Raw genomic sequence first — 21,931 nt, forward strand, 5'->3', positions numbered from 1 at the left:
CAACCAGGTCTGTGCACATCTGCTTGTGCTCAGTCCTTTTTTGGGAGTGAAAACTGTAGAGAAATAGGAATTACCTTGTCTGATTTGCTGGTATATAACAGTAATTCTTGCTTTAGGGCTAAAATAACAAAAGTTCCTGTCCAGGAAAGAAACTATGTCTAACTTAATGCAGCTCTGGAAAGGCTTGTATGGTGAACAGAATTTGTATGGGGTTTTGACAGTAGGGATAGAAGGGTAGGTACCAGTGGCACTGCTTGAGCAGGGAGGTTGGATCAGAAGCCCCCACTGTGGTCCCTTCCAACCTGACACTTTCTGCAATTCTGTGAAGTGAATTAGCAAGTGTAATAATTCAGAGCTAGTTGGGAGCCCGTGACATTTCTAGAGAGCAGTGTGTATCAGATACTGTTTCTAGTGTGTTGTAAAACTTGGGAAGCTTCCAGAAGTCCTGAATCAACTCTTACAGACCTGATATTCTGTCTTGAAGATGTGTGCCTGATAATTACAATAACATATACTTATCTTTCAGGTCTCCTGTGCATGTTTAAAAATCTGTATGTAATCAGCTACAGTGTGCCTGTAGGGTAGAAATTTGTTAGTTTTTTTCAACATTCACAGCCTAACCACAAAAGGATGGTGCCTCCTGCTAGCCTGTTTCTAAATAGCAGTGGTGGGTGGTGGTGGAAGAGGACATTTTAGTAACTGAGTGTTTTGGAAAGTAATTAATTGAATAAGCAGTATGGAATGGAATACACTCCTTGTTTGTATACTTCAGTTTGCTATTAGAGGTCTCCAGACACTGAAGTTCCCTGATTTACTAGAGTTGGCTCATGTGCATTGTTTACCTCACGCTCAGTAGGAAGGGATCCTACAGTAAAAGGTGAACTTCAGTGTAATATGTAATTTTTACAATTACATTGAAATTTTAGTTCTGTAAGAAATATGTACTAAGGAAATTACAGTAGGGAAGACTTTTTAATATATTCTGTTTAGGTGATATATGTTCTCCAAAATCATGGTATTGATTCAGTTCACATTTTATACAATTACTACTCTTTTATTTCATCTTACATTTTTCTTACACTGTTCTTTGTAAGAAATAGTGCTTCAGTTTTCCTTTCAAGTGTGCTTGTGGTACTCTGCACTAATACAGAAGGGTTTTCCACATAGGTGACAAAGCCTTCTTTTTGGATTAAGGCAATTCCTGCCTTCCTCCTGCTAAAACACTGAACCTTTATTGTTATTTTTTAATGGCAAAGTGCTTTGTTACAGAAGGATTCATGTATACTTTAGAGGATTTGATAAACTTCCATTTGTAAGGTCCAAAAATACTAACATTACTGTTTGCTTCCCTTTACTATATTTTTCCTTATTTTGTGATCATTCTGGTTTCTTTTCGTCTTCCAGAAAACGGGGCAGTACTTGAAGGCTTGACAAATGCATCCCAAGTTGAAAAACTTCTGCATTCCTTCTCCTCTTCCTCCTTTAGAAAATTGACTTCATTAAAGAGGTAAAGTTGAATATTGTTTTTTTTTTTTCTCTAGGTAAAGTGAACTAGAACTCAACTACCGTAGCATGCCCCACGATGTTTTACATTAACTTGTATCCAAGCCTCATTCTGTTTCCCTGTATCAGAATAGATGTCTTCGGAAACTTTGTTTGCAGAAATCTATTTAGTTGTGTTTGTTATTTTATAGAATTGTCAGTGCTTCTGCTGAAATAATTCACCCAAGTGTTACTTGATATTAAATGAATGTAGTTTCTGAATTTGTTGTATTTTGGGATATTTAAACATGCCTTAGAAATCTGAAGCAGTTCCACAGGAGTTTGTATTAATGACTTGCTGCCAAGGGCCATTGAAAAATGCTACAGGAACTTAAAAATTGTGTTGGGAAGCTTTATATCTTATTTCGCTTCATTTTCCATTTAACAAATACTGATCTGTTCTTAAATACAAGTCTTTTTTCAGAAACCAAAACAAGTACATTGTGAGAACAGGTGATTCCAGTCATGTAGTCTGGCTGTTAAAAGGTCATTTCTCATAGGACTTCCATGATGTCACTTATATGTCAAACTTGTCTTTCAGATGTGTTTTGAAAATTATTTAGGTTCAAACAAAAATTACTAGTGTAAAATGTAAATAATTCACTTCATGTTTACCTGCCTTTTTCTTATAAATTCTACAACAAATTCTGCAAATAGTAGCCTTTAATATATTCTTGACATTACTTGTATAGAGTTTAAAATGGAAAAAAAAAAAAAAGGGCTTTGAAGCTGATGGGTATTTGTAGGTTTAGAAAAAATGTGGTAAAATTTTATGACTGCGTGACAGCTTTGTTGTTGTTTAAAATTCTTGTATAGCAATTATCAATTTCTTTTTTGAAAAAAAAAAAGTGACCAAAGTATCTTTTAAAAATACAGTGTCCCTTCACAGATTTTCTGTTTCTTGTTTCTTTTCAGCCAACTGTTAAACCTGCATGTCCTGTCAAAAATAAACTTTGGATGAAACTTTAATTAAGAATCACTGTCTTCATATGTCTAATATGGCTTTCGTATTTTACTGTCTCCTCAATTTATCACTTTTCAGGTCACTATTCTTAGGTTTTAGTCTCTAATATTAGGTTACAGCTTCATTCACTTCTTCCGATTAAAATTTTTTGGGACCTTAATGACTTCCAGGTATTGCCAACCTGTACTGAGATCACACACTGTTTAAACCTGTTTGAACATCAAGCAAAGGTGTCTAATAACGCTTTGTGTTTTAGATAATTCCTGCTGTTGCTTTGAGAGTTAAATTTATGTGAATTCAGTAGTTGTTAGAATATGAGTGTTGTGTATAAAATGGAAAATAAATAACAGTTGTCCTTGCAAATTTTCTTTTTTGTTTGTCTCTGAGAATGCCAACATACTTTTACAAGAGCTAAATCTTGCCATTTGAATGAGAAGCCTCAAAATTCTTTAAGAACAAGGTTTAAGGAGTAAAGTTCTGCTCTAAGAATTTTTTATAACTGGTTTGTTTTATGAAACTGCTTAACTTCAAGCTGTATCTAAAACTGTCATTACCAGTCTCACATGATTTGTTCCATGATGCTCTTTATTTTGTTTCACTTGTCTTTTCTTTGTACAGTATTTGGTAAGGGAGCAAGAATGGGATGATATATGTCTTAAATAATGTACATTTTGGCCTGAAGCACCAAATCCTCCTTTTTTATCTCCTTGCCGATTTATGCACAATACTTTTGACTAAAAGAAGAAAATAGTTTAATCATTGGTAGATAATGGGACTGATTGTCCAAAATGCAACTTTTCCTATTGTCTCATATTATATAATTCTACTGGAAAGATCTTAACAGCTTTTCATTGGGGTAGGACTTTACAAAACTAAATTTTCCTGCCAGAACTCTGATTTAGCTTCTTTTTTTCCCTTTTTCTTCTAAAGGTAAGAGAGAAGCAAAAGAAGTAAGAAAATGCTGGGAACAGAACGAGGTGTCGTGGAAGAATGGCTGTCAGAATTCAAGGTGAACTGAGAAGATGAATGATAGCTCAACCATTGGCTTAATGCCAGAGAATGTAGTTGTGAGGGTTTTTTTAATATTCAGAATCAACATTTTAAATAACTATTACTTGATCTTTCAACTTCTTATAATGCATAAAGCACAAAAAGGTCTGTGTAATTGAGTCAGCTGGTACATAACCTACAGTGCATATTTCTAATAGTAGTTTATTTTTGTTGCTGTTGTTTATTGTAGAGCAGAACACTGCTGTAGCAATAGGGTTTCTTAAAGCATGTATTTTTGTGTAGCTCAAGCTGATAGAATTTAACTAACAGCTGGATAGCACTGCCCAAATTTGTAATTGAAGAACTTTCTTATTTGAAAAAAAAAATCAGTATAAATATTTGGACTTTAAAAAAAAAAAACAAAGAAAAATATTTTATTTTTTTCCCCCTGTGGTCTGTGTAAAATTAATTGTTTTGTCTTGAAGAACCTGAACTATTTTTAAGCTATTAAACTATTTTGCATGTTGATAATTATGCTGAGTGAAATATAGCATAATGCATAAACAAGAAAACAGGATTTCATGACTGATATGAAATTAATCTGTTAATTAAATTATGAATTAGTAATTCCTCACATCACTGATGATAGTAAGTCATTACATGCTGTTGCTGGAAATTTGTGTAAGATCCAAGGATGCAAAATCCAAAGACATGTTTGCTTGGGGAAGAGTTGAGGCTGTCCATACTCATTTTGTATTATCCACACCTCGTAAAAAATAAGTTGAGTTGATTCCATAAGGTCTTTGAAAAGTACCTGTTAAATACAGAGTGTCAAGAAAGAGAGTCCAAATATCAAATGAGAGCAAATGATTTTATGGAAGATGAATCTGAAACTACTTTGGGATTTAACCCTCAGAGTGGTTCTGTGCTCCCAAATGTTATTTGTATGGAGAAGAACTTGTACTGAACAACTAGGTGGCAAGCCTGAAAATTTACTGAACTTCAGGATTTTTTTTTTTATGTTGGGATGAGACTTAATCCTTTTGTGGAGATCTTATATACTTGAAAAAAATTTATTTGTCAGGGTAACCTTTTTTTTTTTCTTTAGGCATTACCTGAATCACAAATTTCCAGCTATGCAGCTACATTGCACCGAAAAAAACCACTGGTACCAGCTCTTTATAAGGTCATTCAAGACCCAAATAATGAGGTAGGAGATTTTAAAAAAGATTTTTGTTCTTATTCTTATATCTTTCACCTCTTCAACTAAAATGAGAGTAATGGAGATGAAGCTTGTTTGATTCTTGTTTCTACTGCAATATAGTGTGCGTCAGCCCTCTTTTTATTCTCTTGGTTTTTTGAGTTATTTTAATGCATTTCTAGTAAGATGCAATCTCATCTGCTTCCAAAAATACAGTTTTCACTGTCTGCTAGATATTCCTTGCCACAGCTGACTATTGTACTTTATTTGGCATGAGTTGTTCTTTGTGAGTTTTTTTTTGGGGGGGGGGTGGTGGAGATATGTTTGGGGTTTTACTTTGTGTTTTTTGGGGGGTTTTGAGGTTTCTTTTACTCATTGTTTTAGTTCTTCCCAGAAGCTACCTTTCAGTCATAACTGAGACAAAGTAGGCCATGCAGTGAAACTCAACAAGACTTATGTGCTTTTCACCTGTTGGCTTATTACAGTGGAAGATGGAATCAATTTTTTAAATATTACTAAGATAACAAGATCTTCTTTGCTTACACTAGTATCACTTTTGTGTTTACACTGCTGTAAACAAGAGCAGAGGCAGGGCCCCAAAATATAAATAGACACGATGAAAACTTACTTTACCCTTGTACATAATTCATCTTGGAAATGACATTAAACAGCTTTCCAACCCATTGGCTTCTGCTAGGAGCATTTCTGGGCAAGTGTATGAAATACAACTTTTAAATAAATTGTGCAAGCATGCCATTCTCTGATGTGTAAACTACTTTAGATAAAATGCTTCAAAATGTTTGATATATCATCCATGATCTTTTGTATAGTTATAAATAAAATGGGTAGTGTACACAGCAAGGAAGTTCTTTGTTTTCCTAAGCCCAGCTCAGCTGCTTTTGGAAGCTGAATGGTTGATTGAGCTTCAAGGAGGTTGCATAATGCTCATGCAATTCAAAAAAAAAAAAAAAAAAAAAAAAAGGCTTCATAGCTGTCAGCTCCATTTCAGTATTATAAATAACCTGCATAGTGACCTTTTTCTTTGTACTGAAGCTACTGTTATTCTCTCTCCAACCCGAAGCCACCATTGCTGCTATGTATTTGTGTGTGTGTACTCCTGAAAAATGTAAAAGCTTTCCTTTGCTTTGAGAATAAGCATTTATTTTTTTTAATATGCAAAGAACCAGACCTGCAAAAAGAGTATTTTCTTAGGGGTGTGACAGTAATTTTAAGTTATTGCTCACTGATGTTTGTCAAATATTACTCTTTGGAACAGCTGTTGCTGTTTGGGCCTGATTCTGATATCAGGTATAACATAAGCAATCCCAGACCCAAAGATGTCTGACTTCAGGTTCTACTTGTTAAGGCAGTATCTATTTCCTGGTTGCACTTCTTCCAGGCTTATTTGTGTGTAAGGAATGTAACTATAGTAAATTCATTACTTTGCATAATTCTGTAGTAACATTGGCTCTAAGCAAGAGGTTTTTTAAATATGCTTTACAGGGCATTATTTGTTAGAAGGATAATTGATTGCTTATGGAGATTAAACTTATGTAGTAGACTATTATAAAAATGTATTTGCTGGATTCTTAAACTTGATGGACAAGTAATTTTTTTAGTACAACTTAATCATGAAGTTGACCTATTTTTAAAACTTCCTGAAAGTGGCAAACTGTTTAGGGCAAACTTGAATTTTTGTAGAATCACAATTCTATCTTGATAAGACCAGGTTTATTAATGTAACATGGAACCAGCCTGTTTAGGAACCAAAAAACTGAGGTGTTTCTCTTTTTGGACAACTGTCTACCAATTTGAGAGCTATCAAATGAAGGCAAGCATATTGTCAAGTTAAATACAGTTGTTACTGTTTGCCTTTTACGAGATGCCCTGACTTTTTTAAATATGGTGAAGATAATGACTGGAACAGAAACTTATAAAAAAATTAGAGGGTGATCTCTCTCACAAACAGCTTATTTAACTGAATAATGTATTGGGTTTTGCATGATATTTGAACTTAAAAGTGAAGTAGTTTTGAAGTACTGTTTTTTAGATAATTCAGTAATTTTTGGAGTTGGTTAGTGGCTGTAGACATACTCTGTAGATGTCAAGTTAATGCTCTTCTGCAATTTAAACATCGAATATTCATGTGAGGCTAATTAGGTTTAACTTGAGAGGGCAGCCATGAAACAGAATAACATCACCTTTGCAATGCCAAGCACTCCCAGACCCAGTACTCTTCAAATAATAAATGTTTTCACTCATTATATGATAGTTCAGCCTAAAATGAGCACATTATTTTCTACCACAGTTGAATTCTTCAAAAGCGTAAGCATCTCTGGTATTTGTCATGCATTTTATAATACAGTGTATTTAACTTCAAGATATGACTCTTAAGATTTGGCCAACTTATAAAGAAGCCAAACTAAAAGTATTCATCAGTTTACTTAAAATATGACTGGTTTGCATCTCTGTGAGGTGTAAATTAGATCATTCTCTTCTGCTGCCTATTTAAGCCAGTAAAAGTTCATTTCTTTTTGTTATGCTGATTGCTGTTTATGCTAATAGGAAAGATCTTTTAATTATAAGTCTTTAGTTTGTCAAGAAAGAGATAGGAGTATAAGAGATTTTGTACTCTGGATTTTTGTGCTGACTGCTGTGCTACTCAGTTTGCTTTGACTTTGGACTGAAAGATCTTTGGGATTAAATTGTGTGCCAGTTCATGTATACACCCACTACTGATGACAAAAGCTCAATTTCCTCTATTTACCCCGTGCCTTCTCAGTATTTATATTCAGAGAATTAATTGGAAGAGGCTGGCTCTTTGAAAAGCCAGATAACTATGAGGCAAGGAAAACATCTGTTCTTTCTTACTTGTGTCAAGTTTTACATTTCCAGGTGGGAGACCATCCTACTGTACTTGAATAGGAAAATCTTGGGTGTTCATGCTTTTGAAAATATTTGTGTTGTAGCATCTTTGTGATGGCAGACTAATTTTATAAAATTTTCATTTGAAAGTAGTTAGAATAAACTCAATAACTGCTCTGGTCGAGTCTCATCTGACTTAAGCTAAAATAAATTTTTCTTTTCTATGTTTTTAATGGGACTTGGATTAGACTGGCTAATTTCAAATAGAAAAGAGCTTTGGGCTGCTGTCATCTCTAATCTAATAAAAGTACTATTTATAGCATTGCCTCTGTATATATCTGGTTTCAGATAATAGTTTTTAGCTTTTCTTGCACTTGTCATCTCCCTGCAGATGTGCTTGTATGTATTGTTTTCAGGGATTTCTTTTTCTTCTTTACACTAGCTTCCTGATCATATTGTTTTTTAAAGAAAATCTAGAAATTCATTCTAGTAATGTCTGAATTATTTGTTAACCACTTCTTAAATTTGAACATCTGAAATGTGCTAGACCTTTCATAAAACATGGATACAGCTCTGTCTCTGAGGATTTGAACATTTACTGTAACAATTATTTTGTCACTTTTAGATAGGAGTTTCTACTAAGTAAATATTAGTTAAGAAAGGATATACTTCTGCCTCTTTTAAACATAAAGTCCTATGTATGTATGAATACTGGAATAAATATACTAACTAAAATAATATATGCTCAACTTGATAGAGAAAGCTGTATCACTTTTTTCCTTAAAATGACTGCAACAGAAGCTTTACAGACATCTAATTTCATTTAGATCCCAAAACAAAAATTGTTGAGTTATTTTATATATATATGACTTGTAAAAATCTATGTGTTCCAGATGACTGGACTTGTCTCACTCTGTGTCAACATTGTCACTGGCAGCTTTCTTCCCTCCCTCTCTTGTAGAGTCTCTCTTTGCTTCTGTTGTAAAAGCTTAGAGTAGCAAGTCTGTCAGTCAGAAGCCTTGTTACACAAGGTACTTATACCAGAGTATTGTTTAAGAGATTTCTCTGACAGCTAAGTTTTATTTGACGTCAGTGTCCTGTCGTGGCTTATGTAATCAGTGGTTTAAGATGGTAAGCTTCACTGACCACAGTGATGTGTGTTAGAAATGAAACTGCTGTGGTCACTGCTTCCTGGGTGATACTCTCTTAAGGCAGCTGTCTCCATAGACTGTTCTGTCAGATGTATGTTTTGTGTTTGTGATATACCAGCGTCCAATATCCAGGTCTAAATATGTGTATGTGAAATTGTACATTCATACAGATTTACGGCATCGCACATTTATCAAATGTTCAAACTACTCACTTGCAGAAATGTCTGTCCCTCTGCTGTTAGCCAGGGACTTCCAAGTTTTTTAAGACAATGGATGATTCACAACAAACCCCAGAAGTACATCTTTTTACAGCATAGCAAGAGAGTGACAGTCAATTCCACAGGAAATTCTGGGTACTAAAATTGTGATGAATAGGCAAATTAATGAAAAAAGAATGCATCAAAGTCCATGAAATATGCTGCTCTGAAAGTCCTAAGGTGCATATCCCTGGGAGTGAAAGAGGAGTCATTTGTGCCTTATCTGATTTACTCTGCACTGGGTATTTCCTATTTATGCCTTTTTTTCTCACCAGTACACCTGCTACTGTGTTGGTCAAATGTAAGGTTTTTATTGCTCTAAAAGCATGTATAATTTGATGTTTTATATCTTATGTGTGTATGTATAAGCAAGCTGCATAAAGCATGTACTGTTAGAAAGAAGGCTTGTTAGAGATTCTGGCCTCTGTTTTCTGACTCTGTAACTCTTCTATATATGAATATAGATGCTTTAGCTTACATGTATGCTTTTGTCTTTTTCGACACTGAATCCCATAAGTATTTTCCTTAGGTCATTCTATTTAATAGAATGCAATGTTAGATAATGGTCACAAACCTTACAAAAATTTATCTTGGGAATTTTTAAATTTTGGGAGGGATTCCCTCCCCCCCCCCCCCCAGTTTTTGGTTTTAGTATTAAAACTTGATTAGGTGTGGGAAAAGATGAGACCGTTTGACATTCATTAACAATACCATGGATGCATCTTGACTATTGGTTTGGCATTGTAGACTCTTAAAGTGACAGGTTTATCTTGTGCTTATATCCCACTGACTTGACAGGGGCTTTTTTTTTGATTCTTGTACTAAACCTGAAGTGCAGCTCAAGATGGAAAGATCAGTTTTGCATTGTAATAAACATATGCACACTTGTTGGGTTTGAGACTAAAAAGCTGTAGGTAAGAAATCAATTTGTATTTCTGTCAATGGACTTATCATTAGCAACTAATCTTTAACCTTTATACTTTTATAGACCTTACAACTGCACTATTAAAGTTTTATGGTGCACATAATTGAAACCACGTGTCTGTCACACGCCATAGATTAGTACCTGTATAGAAAATAAATCTCATACTGACAGCCCTAGAGAATAATCTTCTCAAAGCACACATGGTAGTGGCTGCAGTAAAGCCACATTTCCCAGTACTGCATACCAGTTCCCCTGAGCCCTGTCGTTATGGATCTCCTTAAAAGGAATGCAGATACCATTTTGATTCACTCACATCAAGGAATGTAATTTTTACTAGCTGTGGTGGCTATATGGTGTAGCTCCTACATTTGCTGTTTCACTCTCCCTTATTAGAGAAGCCTACAAGTAAGTCATTAGCTTTTTTGCCTTTCCACAGCTCCTGGAGCCTGTTTGCCACCAGCTCTTTGAACTTTATCGTAGCTCTGAAGTTCGGCTCAAGAGATTCACACTGCAGTTTTTGCCAGAGCTAATCTGGGTATATCTGCGTCTCACTGCCAGCAGGGACAGGCAGAGTAATGGTTGCATTGAAGCATTGCTGCTTGGCATTTACAACTTGGTAAGTGAGATGAGTGGGAATGGGTGAGGAAGGCTTTAAGTTTTGCATCACTGACCACAGGGAATAAAGTAAATTATTGTAACAACATCTTTAAAATTAAAATACACTTAAATGAAAGCATATTTAACATAGAGAAAAGGATAATGTAATGAAGGTTTAGTAAGGATGTGTTTGCAAAAATATTTTTTATATTTTATAGTTATCTTTTATGGGAAAAACATTTTTGCTGAAAAGGATCAACTCGTAGGCTTTCTCAAACTGTTATACACTTGTGTTTGTAAGGAAATAGATGGCCCTCCTTAATGTTCCGAAATACAGCTTTCTATGATTGTCAGGCTGATATGTTTGATAAGTATTCATGTGTCACTTCCCACACTCTCCCACTTACTCTGAATGTGTCTTTAAGGGTAATTTGAAGGTGAAACCACTCTGCATGCACTTAGATACATACATGTGTACATTTGAGTCAGAGTCTTGAGGGGAACTGTGGTTTTAAGAATAAGTAAAAATAACAATAAATTATTAAATTTGACTGTTGGATGTAAAAATAGGGTTTTATATTCTTATCTTAACCTGGAAATGTTTACTTTTGTAGTGTTATAAGGCTGTTTGATAAATTCAGCAATACTGCCACAATAGGCATTCTCTAATGGGAATTTCTGTGTTACAGCACCTTAAAACATACTCTACTGAAAAATAGTCCTTCCCTGTGCTATCATTGTAAACTCCTCCTTTAAATTGTGTATTATATTTCTACACATGATAAGACAGAGAACAGCCAAACTGTGATTCTTAAAAATAAAATATATTATAGTTAGGCATTTGTAGATCAGCTCTAACAACTGGAAGATCTAAATATTTTAGATTTATTCTGATAGAAAAAAAGCACTGGAAACTGCTGATTTTTAGTACTGTTTATTGGATTGAAGTAGCATGTTTATCTTTTTGCCCGTTTTCTCATGAAGGTTCCTCTGCAGTTCCTTTGCAAGTCATGTCAGTGATTCATATTTTTTAAGGACAGTAATTTTTCCATTCTCTCCAGTTTCGGGAAGAGACCTCAAAATGGACAATGGCTCCCACTACTTTTTATCTTTAATGAAGTTGATATTTTTGTGCATATATACTGAGACCAAGGGAGTGAAGTTATTTTCTCAATACTTGGAAAATGAAAGATAGGGATAGATCTTTTGCATTCTGCTAAATTCTGTCAGCTGCCCTTCTGTTGTAATCCTTAAAGCCTGCTGCAAGTACAGAGTTACCTCGGGCTAAATTTTCGCATAAGCTGGAATGACTGGAGCTTATTGTTTGAAAATTTGCTGTACAGAGTGCACAGGCACGATTTTAGACTCCTTTTTGGGGTAGTCTTATGTAATTGCTCTTAGTATATTTTCTTTAAAAACTGCTGGGTTTGCTTATGTAGTAGCCTAGCAACTATAAAATATGGCCAGTCTGAAAGCCTTTTGAGAGAACACTCTGTGTATTTCCTACTGATGGGATGCCTGAGGAAACTTTGCCAGTCCCCTTGATTTCACCTTTTCTCTGCGGTGCATTTATTATGAAATGCTGTCAGCAAGTGACTCATCAGCCCTCGTGTGTCAGTATCTTTTGGGCTTGAAGTTTAGCCTTGCTCCTCTATGCAATTCTGTTATAAATAAATGTTATAATGGAAAGGTGGGCTAGGAAAGCTTTTTTGTTCCTGTTTGTGTGTTTGAAGTCACACCAATCAAGGAGCCAGGGCTGGTTTTCTAAAGTGTTGCAGGCTGATTCCACAGAGGAGTTTGTGATAGAGGTCTTTCCCACTTCTTAAATGTATATGTAAATTTGCTGATATTCTGCAAATGCACAGAGTCCTTGAGGTGCTAATAGATCAGGACATGTTTTTGAAATACCTTCTAAGAGTTGAAAGTTACTCCAAGTCCTATATCCTTAGTTCTGTTTGGGTTTTGGTCTTGTTTTTAATGCAGGAAATTGCTGACAAAGATGGAAACAACAAAGTTTTGTCTTTCACCATCCCTTCGTTATCTAAACCCTCAATATATCATGAGGTAAGGAGAGCTGCTGTGGTAAATTAGAATTGGATCTATTAGAGGAATGAAAACTGGATCCATTTGATGCCGCAGGCTATTTTAGATACATCTTGTTGCAGTAAGTTTTCAGTGTCAGTATTTTACAATTAGTGTAATCAAATTCAATAGCATTAGTAGAAGAAAAGGAATGTAAATGTTGAAAAATCTTTGCTGACAGTGCCCATTTTAAACAAAGATTAGTGGTGTTGTAGTTGCGGCTGTAGTTAGTATATATGCTGGTATAAAAGAAGTGTTCCTTCTAGCTCCTTAATACAGTTAGAACTTGGAATTGTGTTTTTCTTTCTCTACTGTTTTTGGACAAAAGTCTATGTGATTAGGACAACATTACTATAAATGGATATGTAAGAAGCAAAGTGGAAAATTGCTCTCACCTCTCTATTGCTTGTAAGTGTGGATGCTGTTTATAATAACAAAATTAGATAATGTTTTTAGATTTACTGTATTCTGGAATAATCTTCGTTTTTACAGATAACAATATAAATGTGTCTTTTGCCTTGAGTGGTCAGGAGTTTTTTGGGGACCTTTTACTTATGCTTTGCTTTCCCCCCTCCTCCTACCACCTACTTCTAGCCCTCTACTATTGGATCCATGGCTTTAACTGAAGGAGCACTAAGTCAGCATGATCTAATCAGAGTAGTTTACAGTGATCTTCATCCTCAAAGAGAAACCTTCACAGCGCAGAACCGGTAGGTGATGTGCTCTAACATTCAATGTGCTTCACTAGGGAGGCAAGTCCTTAAACATTAAGACCAAATACATGTGATCAGTCCTTTCTCAGCATTAAGTGCTTGGAAACAAATCTAGAGAGCAGTCTTGGTAATCTTGAGGTATAATGTTTTGTTTTTTTCCTTTGTTTCGAATTTTTATGTTCTTCTACTAGTTAATTTAGAAAAGTAACTTCTCTGTCACTTCCATGTAGGTAAGGAATATCTTTGGGTTTATGGCTGGCTATTCAGTTTTTCCTTGAGGTATAACAAAATTCAGCTTTGTATCTGAGGCTGTAACTTTTTTTCCACAGGAAGAGGGGGAATGGAGCTAAGTGGATAGATGGAACTAGGGGTGAAAGAAATTGCCCTGGTGTTTAGTGACTGCCAGCTTTACCTGTGTCTAAAGACAGCTCTGGGAAAACTGATAAAATACTTTTGAATGTATTGCAGACATTTCCAGTTCTATAATTTTGTCCAAATATTATACCATATCCCATTTCCTTAGTAGTTTTCCTGTGTATGCTAATGGCTTTCAGTAATAATAATTTTAACTGTTTATAGTGACCTTTTGATAGCCTGTTTCAAGTTAATGAACAATGAAAGAGGGTTTAAGGATTTCTATATTTACTTCTGATGCTTTTTCCTATGGGGTATTTTTTGAGACTGAATTGTAGACTTTTTGGGTTAAATTTTTATGAAATATTAAGAATTTAATCTATGCAAGGTTTTGCTCTTATCTCTTTCTAGGTTTGAGGTGCTGAGCTTTCTTATGCTATGCTACAATTCTGCTATTGTCTATATGCCTGCTTCTTCTTACCAATCACTTTGTACGATGGGTTCCAGGTGAGACACTTGCCTTTGAAATAGTCTTTCAGGGTGCATCTAGGCTTCTAAATATTCATCCAGTAAAAAAAAGATGCTTTTTGATGGGAATGGATTAGTTCTTGGTATGCTTCCATCATTTTCACTCGAGTTATAGCTATGGTAAATGTGCCAAACACGTTGAATTTTCCTGCATCTGAAAATTAGATCTGTTCGTTGAGTAGAGAGGAGAGAGAACATTTTGTATGCAAGGGATTTCTGTTTTGGAAACAGTGCAGCAGTTACTATGTATTAGTGGCCATGCATTGCTTCCATGATGAAGACTCAAATAGTAAACCGAAAGAATAAATTATTCTGGTTTTTATGGAGGCGGTATATGGGAAGGCAGGCCCTGTTTTCAAGGGGCAGAAGTACTTTTTAGAAGGCAGCTAAGAACAATTCTCAAGAATATAGTATCAGTGTTATCTAACTTTAGGTAAAGGGTGATTGCATGCTGTCATCATACATTAGATGAGAGATGACATATTTCTCTTCTGTACCACTCAAATGTTTCCTTTAAAGAAAATTGGTTTCAGTTACTGAATTTTGGGGAGGGTCTTCTGCCTGGTGGCTGGCAGTAGAAAGCATCTTGCCACCCTCATTCCTTAGAAGCTGATTGAAGAAAATGTTTTGAAGAAAACAAGTGGGGTTGATGGCTACGTGGAAAATAACACTGAATTATCAGCAAGCCACATCTCAGGGCACTGTTACAAAACTGCTGTAATGGTTAGGAAGGGAACATAAGAACCTTCTGTGTTGTGTATTTATATTTTGAAAAATAAATCTGAAAATTAACTAAAATCTCTGTTATATAAAGACATTTTAGTCTTTGTGGAATTAACACTTTCTTGTAATGTTGGTTTTTTTCAGGCTGTGTGTGAGTGGATTTCCACGGCAGCATGAGAAACGCTGGAAAGAACCCTGTGGTAGAGTGGTGTTAGACCCTGACTTCATGGTACAGCTGCTCACAGGTGTCTATTATGCCATGTAAGTGGATGGGGCTTTTTTCCCTAAAGAGAAAGGTCTGATTTTACATGAATCAAAATAGAAGTGCCAGTTGTTTTATAATTGAAAAAAATAGTTAAACTCATAACATGAGTTTATAACTCGATGAGTGTATTTCCCATCACTTGCTTATTCAGTGAACCGGTGATTTCAAAATATTTTTGTGAGTGCTGAATTAGGTGACGAAGGGTGAGCAGTAGCTGCTAAAGAGAGTTAGGCTTCTGGTTTCATCTTTTCCCAAGTTCCCACTACCACTGGGTACCTTCTGTTCACAAGCATAATGAGCTTGGATGCCAAGATAAACTGATGAAATGCAGACCTCTAGGATGTCAGTAGGATCTGAGGCAGCAAAAATCCATTTCTGGTGGAAATTCAGTTCTGCTAAGTAGCATTAACCTTTACATACTGACCCCATTTTTTTAATTTTATTTTTAAGTTTGTCCTGAATATGGCATCAATTTTGTCATGCTTGGTGGTGACAGGGAACAGCTTTCTTGTTATACCAACAAGATTAATAAAAAAATGTTTTGTCTGCACTTTTAAAAGAAGTGACAGGGTTGGGGTGTACAAACAGTTGATGAATTTTCTATGTAAGCAAAGAAGTTAAGGTCAGGATTTGGGCAGAAAAAGGACAAGTTTGTCTTCATAAGATGTGAAAGATATTTATCTTTACTTTTAGATATAATGGTCAGTGGGAACTTGGCCAAGAGGTATTGGAGGACATAATTTACAGAGCACAGCTTGAACTCTACTCACAGCCTCTGCTGGTAAGAAACAATCCATTGCAATTTATGGGCTTGGTTCAGAGGAGTATGGATGTGTTTCCATACTGGTAATGAGAGCTTTTGTGGCCATTCACTGCAGTATCAAATGTGAGTGGTTGTTCAGCATAGCTGTTTATACCGTACTTCTTCTGCTTGAGTGGTGTTGGGATCTCCTGTTGGGATCTCTAGCTGAAAGCTAGAATTTTCTAATGTGTTACAGTTGGCTCAAAATGTTTATGTTGTTTTGGCATAAGCTACTGATGAGTGGTTCAAAGAAGCTTAACTGAATAATTATATGTCATAGGACAGTGGTTGCAAAAAAGGTGTTTTGTTTACTTCTAGACCTTCCTCATGGCTGAGAATAAGCTGTGTGGTTTAACTAATAACTCAGTAAAAAAACCCAACAACAGGATAGAGCTGCACCTGAAAAGGAGCTTCATCTCCAGAGTCAATACCAGATTTTGTTTGATCAAAGTCACACAGATCTTAAACTTTACCTTCTTTAGAGAAGCAGCGATAAAATGGATTAGTTCTTATTGCTTGGATTTGGGGTGGGTTTTTTTTTCAGTTTTCACTATACTTGCTGTTTTAATCATAAAAAGAGGGAAAATAAATGAGGAAAGTGGTGAAACTGTGCTGGGTGCAGGTGGATGGGATTGGGAAGGATGAGAAGGTTGACAGAAAGGAGGAATTTGTGTCACGTAGGAATGAAAAGTAAAAGAACAGAGAAAATTAGGGGAATAAAGTAAAATAGACTGCTGTTTCGGTTTCTGCATCAGAATTGTGGCTAGAAGCCTTTAGTTCTCCTCTGAACTAACAGTCATAAAATTTCATTGCTTTTTACATAACTGAAAAAGTGAATTGGTAAAAATCTATTTATGTGGCAATCTGAGATCACTCTTTTCTGAAATAAATTACAGGAAATTATTCTCTTGATAAATTAATATTGACTGTAAAATTTATCTGCGGGCTTTCTGACACTGCTGCATTTAAAATGCCTGGTATCCATTGAATTATTGTAATAATTGGTTCCTTTTGGAAATGACGCATCACTCCAGCAGATTGAAAGTTTTAAATTAAATATTGAACCTGCTGAATAGGGCTAACCTATCAAGGATTTAAAAGATGTGTAGGAGGATCTGGAACTGGACGATATGACAATTTTCAGTCTTCATTGTTCATTTTTAATCAATTTGTCCTTAGAGACAATTGTAAGAATCTTCTAATTGTAAGAATCTTCTAGAATGTCTTTGGTTTTTTTCCAGAGCTCTTATTGCTTTTCAGTCCAATTGTCTGGTGTTGATGGCATCACGACATCATCAATTTTTACCCCTTCCCAGTTGTCAGGTTTTTCCTGTATATGCACGCAGGTCTATCTGAGGAATTTTTCTTCTTGGTACTCTGATCATTGCCTGCTTCCTCTTTTATTTTACTAAAATTTCTAAAAAGCAGCTTTACAAAATTGTCACTTCTACAAAATAATTGCCCTCATGCTATATACTCAAGCAATTTGACTTTTTCAAAGATTGGAGCTCTTTCATCTCCTTTCGTTGTTTAGGAGAGGTGTATAATTTAGCAGCATTATAAAATTCTATATTTTAAACTTAAAACTACTAGCACTAAATAAAATATCGTCTGGGATGCTGCACAGGCAAAAGTTTCAAGTTCAGCTTCTGCCTAGGATTTCCTAATAGCAGCAAATTCTTTGAACTCCTTTTAATATTTGCCCATATTACGGTTATTTTTAGATATCTCTACTGAAGGTATTTGTGTAATTATGGGAATACCAGTGGTAATCATTACAATGAGAAACATAGTGGTCCCTGTGTTTGAGTATGTCTCTTGGAGAAATATTTTTGACAGTATAGTAGATCCATGCTCTTACTTACATAGACTTTTATTGTCTGGAGGAAAAAAAAGTAAAACCCAACCAACCAACGAATAACAACAAAGAATGCCACCTGGAACAGCTGCATCAGAAAGTTTGAAATACCTGTAATGTAGAAGTGGTCTTCTGCCACTGCTACCCAGAGACTGTACTGGAAAGGGCAGGAAGTAACACAGGGGAAAGACCTTTTCTGGGTAAACAAAAGTACCTCTGTTAACAAAACCCTGAGTATTGGTTTCATAGTCAGGAAACTGGGAGTTTCTGCAGAGGCAAACTAATCACGAAGAGTCAGAATTACTACCAGCCTGTACCTGAGGAGTAGGCCAGTGCCAGTCAGTCTTTTCCTCTGAACTGAGGATTCTGCACTCTTTTCAGACAGAAATCCCTGTCTTCACAGCAGAGACACAAGAGGTTTCCTAGTTCAATACACAAGAATCATGGATCAGCAAATCCCTATTGTGACAGCACCTTTATCTGGTGTGTTTTGTTGATGCACTTAGCTGCTCTTGTTGAATGTTCTTTTGTTAGAGCTCCTTTCTGGTAGACAAGAGTGGATGTCTGGCCTGGAACCAACCCTCCTTTGTCATTGATGCAGACTTGGCTTGCCAAATCTGAATTGTGCTGTGTGTTTATTTTCCTGCCTTTCAGTGCTGGATCAGGCATTGTGAACAAGTGTTTTTGCATCCTGCAAGATCATAGTTTTGACGGTTTTTTTGGTCTGATAAGGACTGTGACTCATTCAGACTGGTTGTTTAGATAGTTTCAAAGATTTACTGTTGCACTGATTTTTATCTCCATATGGTTTTCTCAGACCCCAGAAGTACAATTTGTGCTGTTAGAAAAGGCCAGCTGTTAAGAGGTTTAACGAGCAGAAATGCTCTGTCACTTTTCTGGTTCTGTTACAGAAGCCTTTTGCTACCAGTTTTTAGATTGATCATCCCTCTGCCCTCCCATACTGATAAGGGTACCTATTCCAAACAGGAAGCAACTCCAGTGAGTAGAAGATGAGAAGGCAAACAGTTGTATAATGCTGAACTTGATCTGTTTTGGTTCAGTCAGCAGAAATGAATTTCTCAAGCCTGTAGTGTGATAGGGTGACTGCAGTCTGTACCATTTCAGGAAATGGCATGGAAAAGGGCCTAGGTGTGAATAGGAGAGCACTTCACAAACAAGTGTTGAGGCTGAGAACTGGTTAGCAAAGGGAAAACCAATGTTGGACAAGTGGAAGGCAGAATGACAAGGAGTATTTCTGTGGTGGTGCTAATAATCTTTCATGCTGGTTAGAAGTCAGACAGGCAGGCAGTGGAAATGATGTTTAATATAGAGTTACAGGATCACAGTGGCTGCAGGAGATCAGGATCAGCTATATGGCTGCCATTCCAGTCCCCTAGGACTGGTATTTTTATTAATGGTTAGTTGTATAATGTCAGTAAGATTTTAGAAAAATCAAAGTGTGTCCATTTTGTGGGTTGCACTTTTGGTTTGGTTTTTTTTTTTTTTTTTTTTTTTAAAGCTTTAAGTAATATTTCATGTGCATCAACTTTGTTATTGTAAAATACTGTACATGCCATAGAGACCCAGAGCTTTCCAAGTGCTGTTACACAAGTCGACTTCTTTTGAACAATTGACTTGTAAACTAGGAAACATTTCTGAAAGTTGCTTTTTTCTTTTTTAAAGTAAACCTCTAATCCCACAAAGGCATTTTATGGGAAATGTAAAGAAGCAATTAAAACATCAAAGCCAAAAGAGGTCACTTGTTCTTCTCAGAGCTGCAAAACAAAACTTCTGACTTTGTACTAGGTTATTACAATAAAAAAATAGGTCTAACAAAGACGAATAGTAATTTGATGCTTACTGCTTAGGTTGCAATTTTTAAAAAAATAAATGTTGCAAGTACCTGAATTCTAATCCCCTTGGTTAGGTTTTGTTGGGGTTTTTTGTTTGGTTTTTTTTTTGGGGGGGGGAGCAGTATGGGGTAGGGTGTGGTGGAAACTGGCCCTGTCCCTCTGTGCACCAGGCTACAGGCTGTTTGCATTGGCTAGGCCTGTGACTTAGTTTTATGACACTCTTGTCATAAAGCATAAATGGTATTTTCCTTGTCATTTTGCAGTCTCTTTTGGATGGAGACCTTCCTGTATAGGTTATCTCTGTCACTACAGGTGGCAAACATGGAACAAAATAAATTACCTCAAAAAATGTGAGAAAATTCAACTCCAGTTTTGAGAGTGGGTTTGTGATGAGCTTTTCAATGTAGTTATCAACTGTGAATCCTGGGGATGGCACCATCCATCTTAAGGAGATCTGGCATGATTAACAATTCTTGGTTGTTCTCCTTTCTGTATCCAGCAAGAGATCTAATATTGCCATTAGTGCAATCAAGGATAGTAGTAGTACAGCATTTTACTTTTATCTTAGGTTGCAAACGCCATGAAGAACTCGCTGCCCTTTGATGCTCCTGATGCATCACAAGAAGGCCAGAAGGTACTGAAAGTAGAAGTTACTCCAACAGTGCCGAGGATTTCTCGGAGTGCGATTACAACGGCTTCTATCCGTCGTCATCGCTGGAGGAGAGAAGGTGAGCTTCCTCTGACAGGGGCAAGTATTACAGTGTACTGTAGTCATCATCATCACTGTAATCTGGCTTCTGTTTGAATGTTTGCAGAACAGTTGGGGGAGTTTTTTGTTTGTTTGTTTTTGAAAAGTGGTACTCCATAATAATGTATAATATTTTACATCTTCAGAGCACTGCATGAACATGAACATTTGGGGTGTTTGTTTTGGTTATGATTTGGAAATAAACCACGAGGTAGGTGAGAAAATGGAGAAGGTGGGAAATGTTTAATAAGACTTCTTTTTTTCTCCGTGTAACACAGCACGAAATTGTAGGGCTAAAGTGTGGCTTAGAATTTGAGTTCTTTGTTTAATCCACACTAAAACTCATCTGCCTCCCATCATAAATAGCTCAGAGAATGAATGGTAATATACAGACCTCAATAGGATTCCAGCTGCCTAAAGCTAATGATGGCAGCGGGAGAGGGAAAAACTGAACACCATGCTCCCATCACATGGCCCAGTTTATTGGGGGACCATAAAATAGGTTTGGATAGTTTAGAATTAATCTTTATTTTTCCTCAATGAGTACTTACATCATATGGAAGTGTGCTTGACTGTATGAAGAAAAAAAAAAATTCATAGTGATCTTTACCTTGGTGTGATGACATCTTCAGTGTAGGTGTAGCAAAAAGCTTGCTTTGAAATCACTTTGTCATATTTGTAAAGCTTTGTTGCTCCGTGTATTAAACCGTGGTTTAAAAAAGCTGCATAAAATGACGAAGCTAAAAAGCAGAATAACCTAAAAATAAACTGAGGATAAAAGAATCTGAAAACAGGGATTGCATATTTTCCTGTAGTACTTTTCCCCCTTGCCCTTTTATTTTCTTTTATTCTTCTCTGTCATGTGCAAAAGGATTTGATGACCTAGTCTTCAGCTGAATGTCCAGGACAACAAGTCTTCTGTTTCCAGGACTCTGGGTCATGTTTTCTTCACTGTACTTGCCATTATATTCATTTCTGGTCTACAGTGCAGCCCACCTGTCCCTTTCTGTGGATGTTCTGACAACGTTTAACTAAGCATGGGTAGTGTTTTGTGTTTGTTCCGTGTCCGCATAAATCTTCTATTTTCCCTGCCTGGGTTGGAATGCCAAGAAAGAAACAGAAAAGCACTAAAATGTTATATGTTGAATCCCAGATGGCTTTGACTTCTCAAACGAGGCTGACTCAAGCATTCCTGGCTCACCGATCCAACACGGCTCCACAGACCTAGGGATCAAACGTGAGCAAGAGGGGGAGGTGCTGATGCGCAGGACCCCTGAGCATGGCTTCCCGGAGCCCACCTTGGCAGCAGCCACCACAGAGGGTAGGACAGAGATGAGGAGGCAGAAGTCAGTGAGGCAGTTGCTGGAGGAGGATCCTGGCTCCCTATCCCCAAGCAGAACTTCTTTCCATTCTAGTGTGTGTTTCCGCTATCCCAGGGTGTATTAGCTTCTCTTTGCAATACACGCACCCCCTATATACCTAACACCAGGTCAGGTACTACCTTTTGTTATCA

General features: G+C 36.4%; 1 protein-coding gene across 9 annotated transcripts in view; it reads left to right on the forward strand.

Annotated features, from left to right (window-relative positions):
- HYCC2 (hyccin PI4KA lipid kinase complex subunit 2) overlaps positions 1–21,931 on the forward strand; it is a 53,973-nt gene that overhangs the window by 19,540 nt on the left and 12,502 nt on the right. For 7 of the 9 annotated variants that reach the window (XM_051787087.1, XM_051787085.1, XM_051787084.1 and 4 more), the window contains 11 exons: positions 1,405–1,507; positions 3,437–3,515; positions 4,605–4,706; positions 10,332–10,511; positions 12,476–12,556; positions 13,169–13,284; positions 14,053–14,148; positions 15,037–15,153; positions 15,851–15,938; positions 20,239–20,398; positions 21,572–21,739. In XM_051787087.1, the coding sequence (XP_051643047.1) occupies positions 3,465–3,515; positions 4,605–4,706; positions 10,332–10,511; positions 12,476–12,556; positions 13,169–13,284; positions 14,053–14,148; positions 15,037–15,153; positions 15,851–15,938; positions 20,239–20,398; positions 21,572–21,739 (1,159 nt within the window). In that variant the 5' untranslated portion in view covers positions 1,405–1,507; positions 3,437–3,464. The remainder of the gene's footprint in view (positions 1–1,404; positions 1,508–3,436; positions 3,516–4,604; positions 4,707–10,331; positions 10,512–12,475; positions 12,557–13,168; positions 13,285–14,052; positions 14,149–15,036; positions 15,154–15,850; positions 15,939–20,238; positions 20,399–21,571; positions 21,740–21,931) is intronic. The other 2 variants (XM_051787090.1, XM_051787092.1) reach the window with 2 other exon arrangements.

This window comes from Manacus candei, unplaced genomic scaffold (genome assembly GCF_025592945.1).
Source record: "Manacus candei isolate 608988 ecotype Guabito, Panama unplaced genomic scaffold, ASM2559294v1 h1tg000023l, whole genome shotgun sequence".
NCBI lineage: Eukaryota > Metazoa > Chordata > Aves > Passeriformes > Pipridae > Manacus > Manacus candei.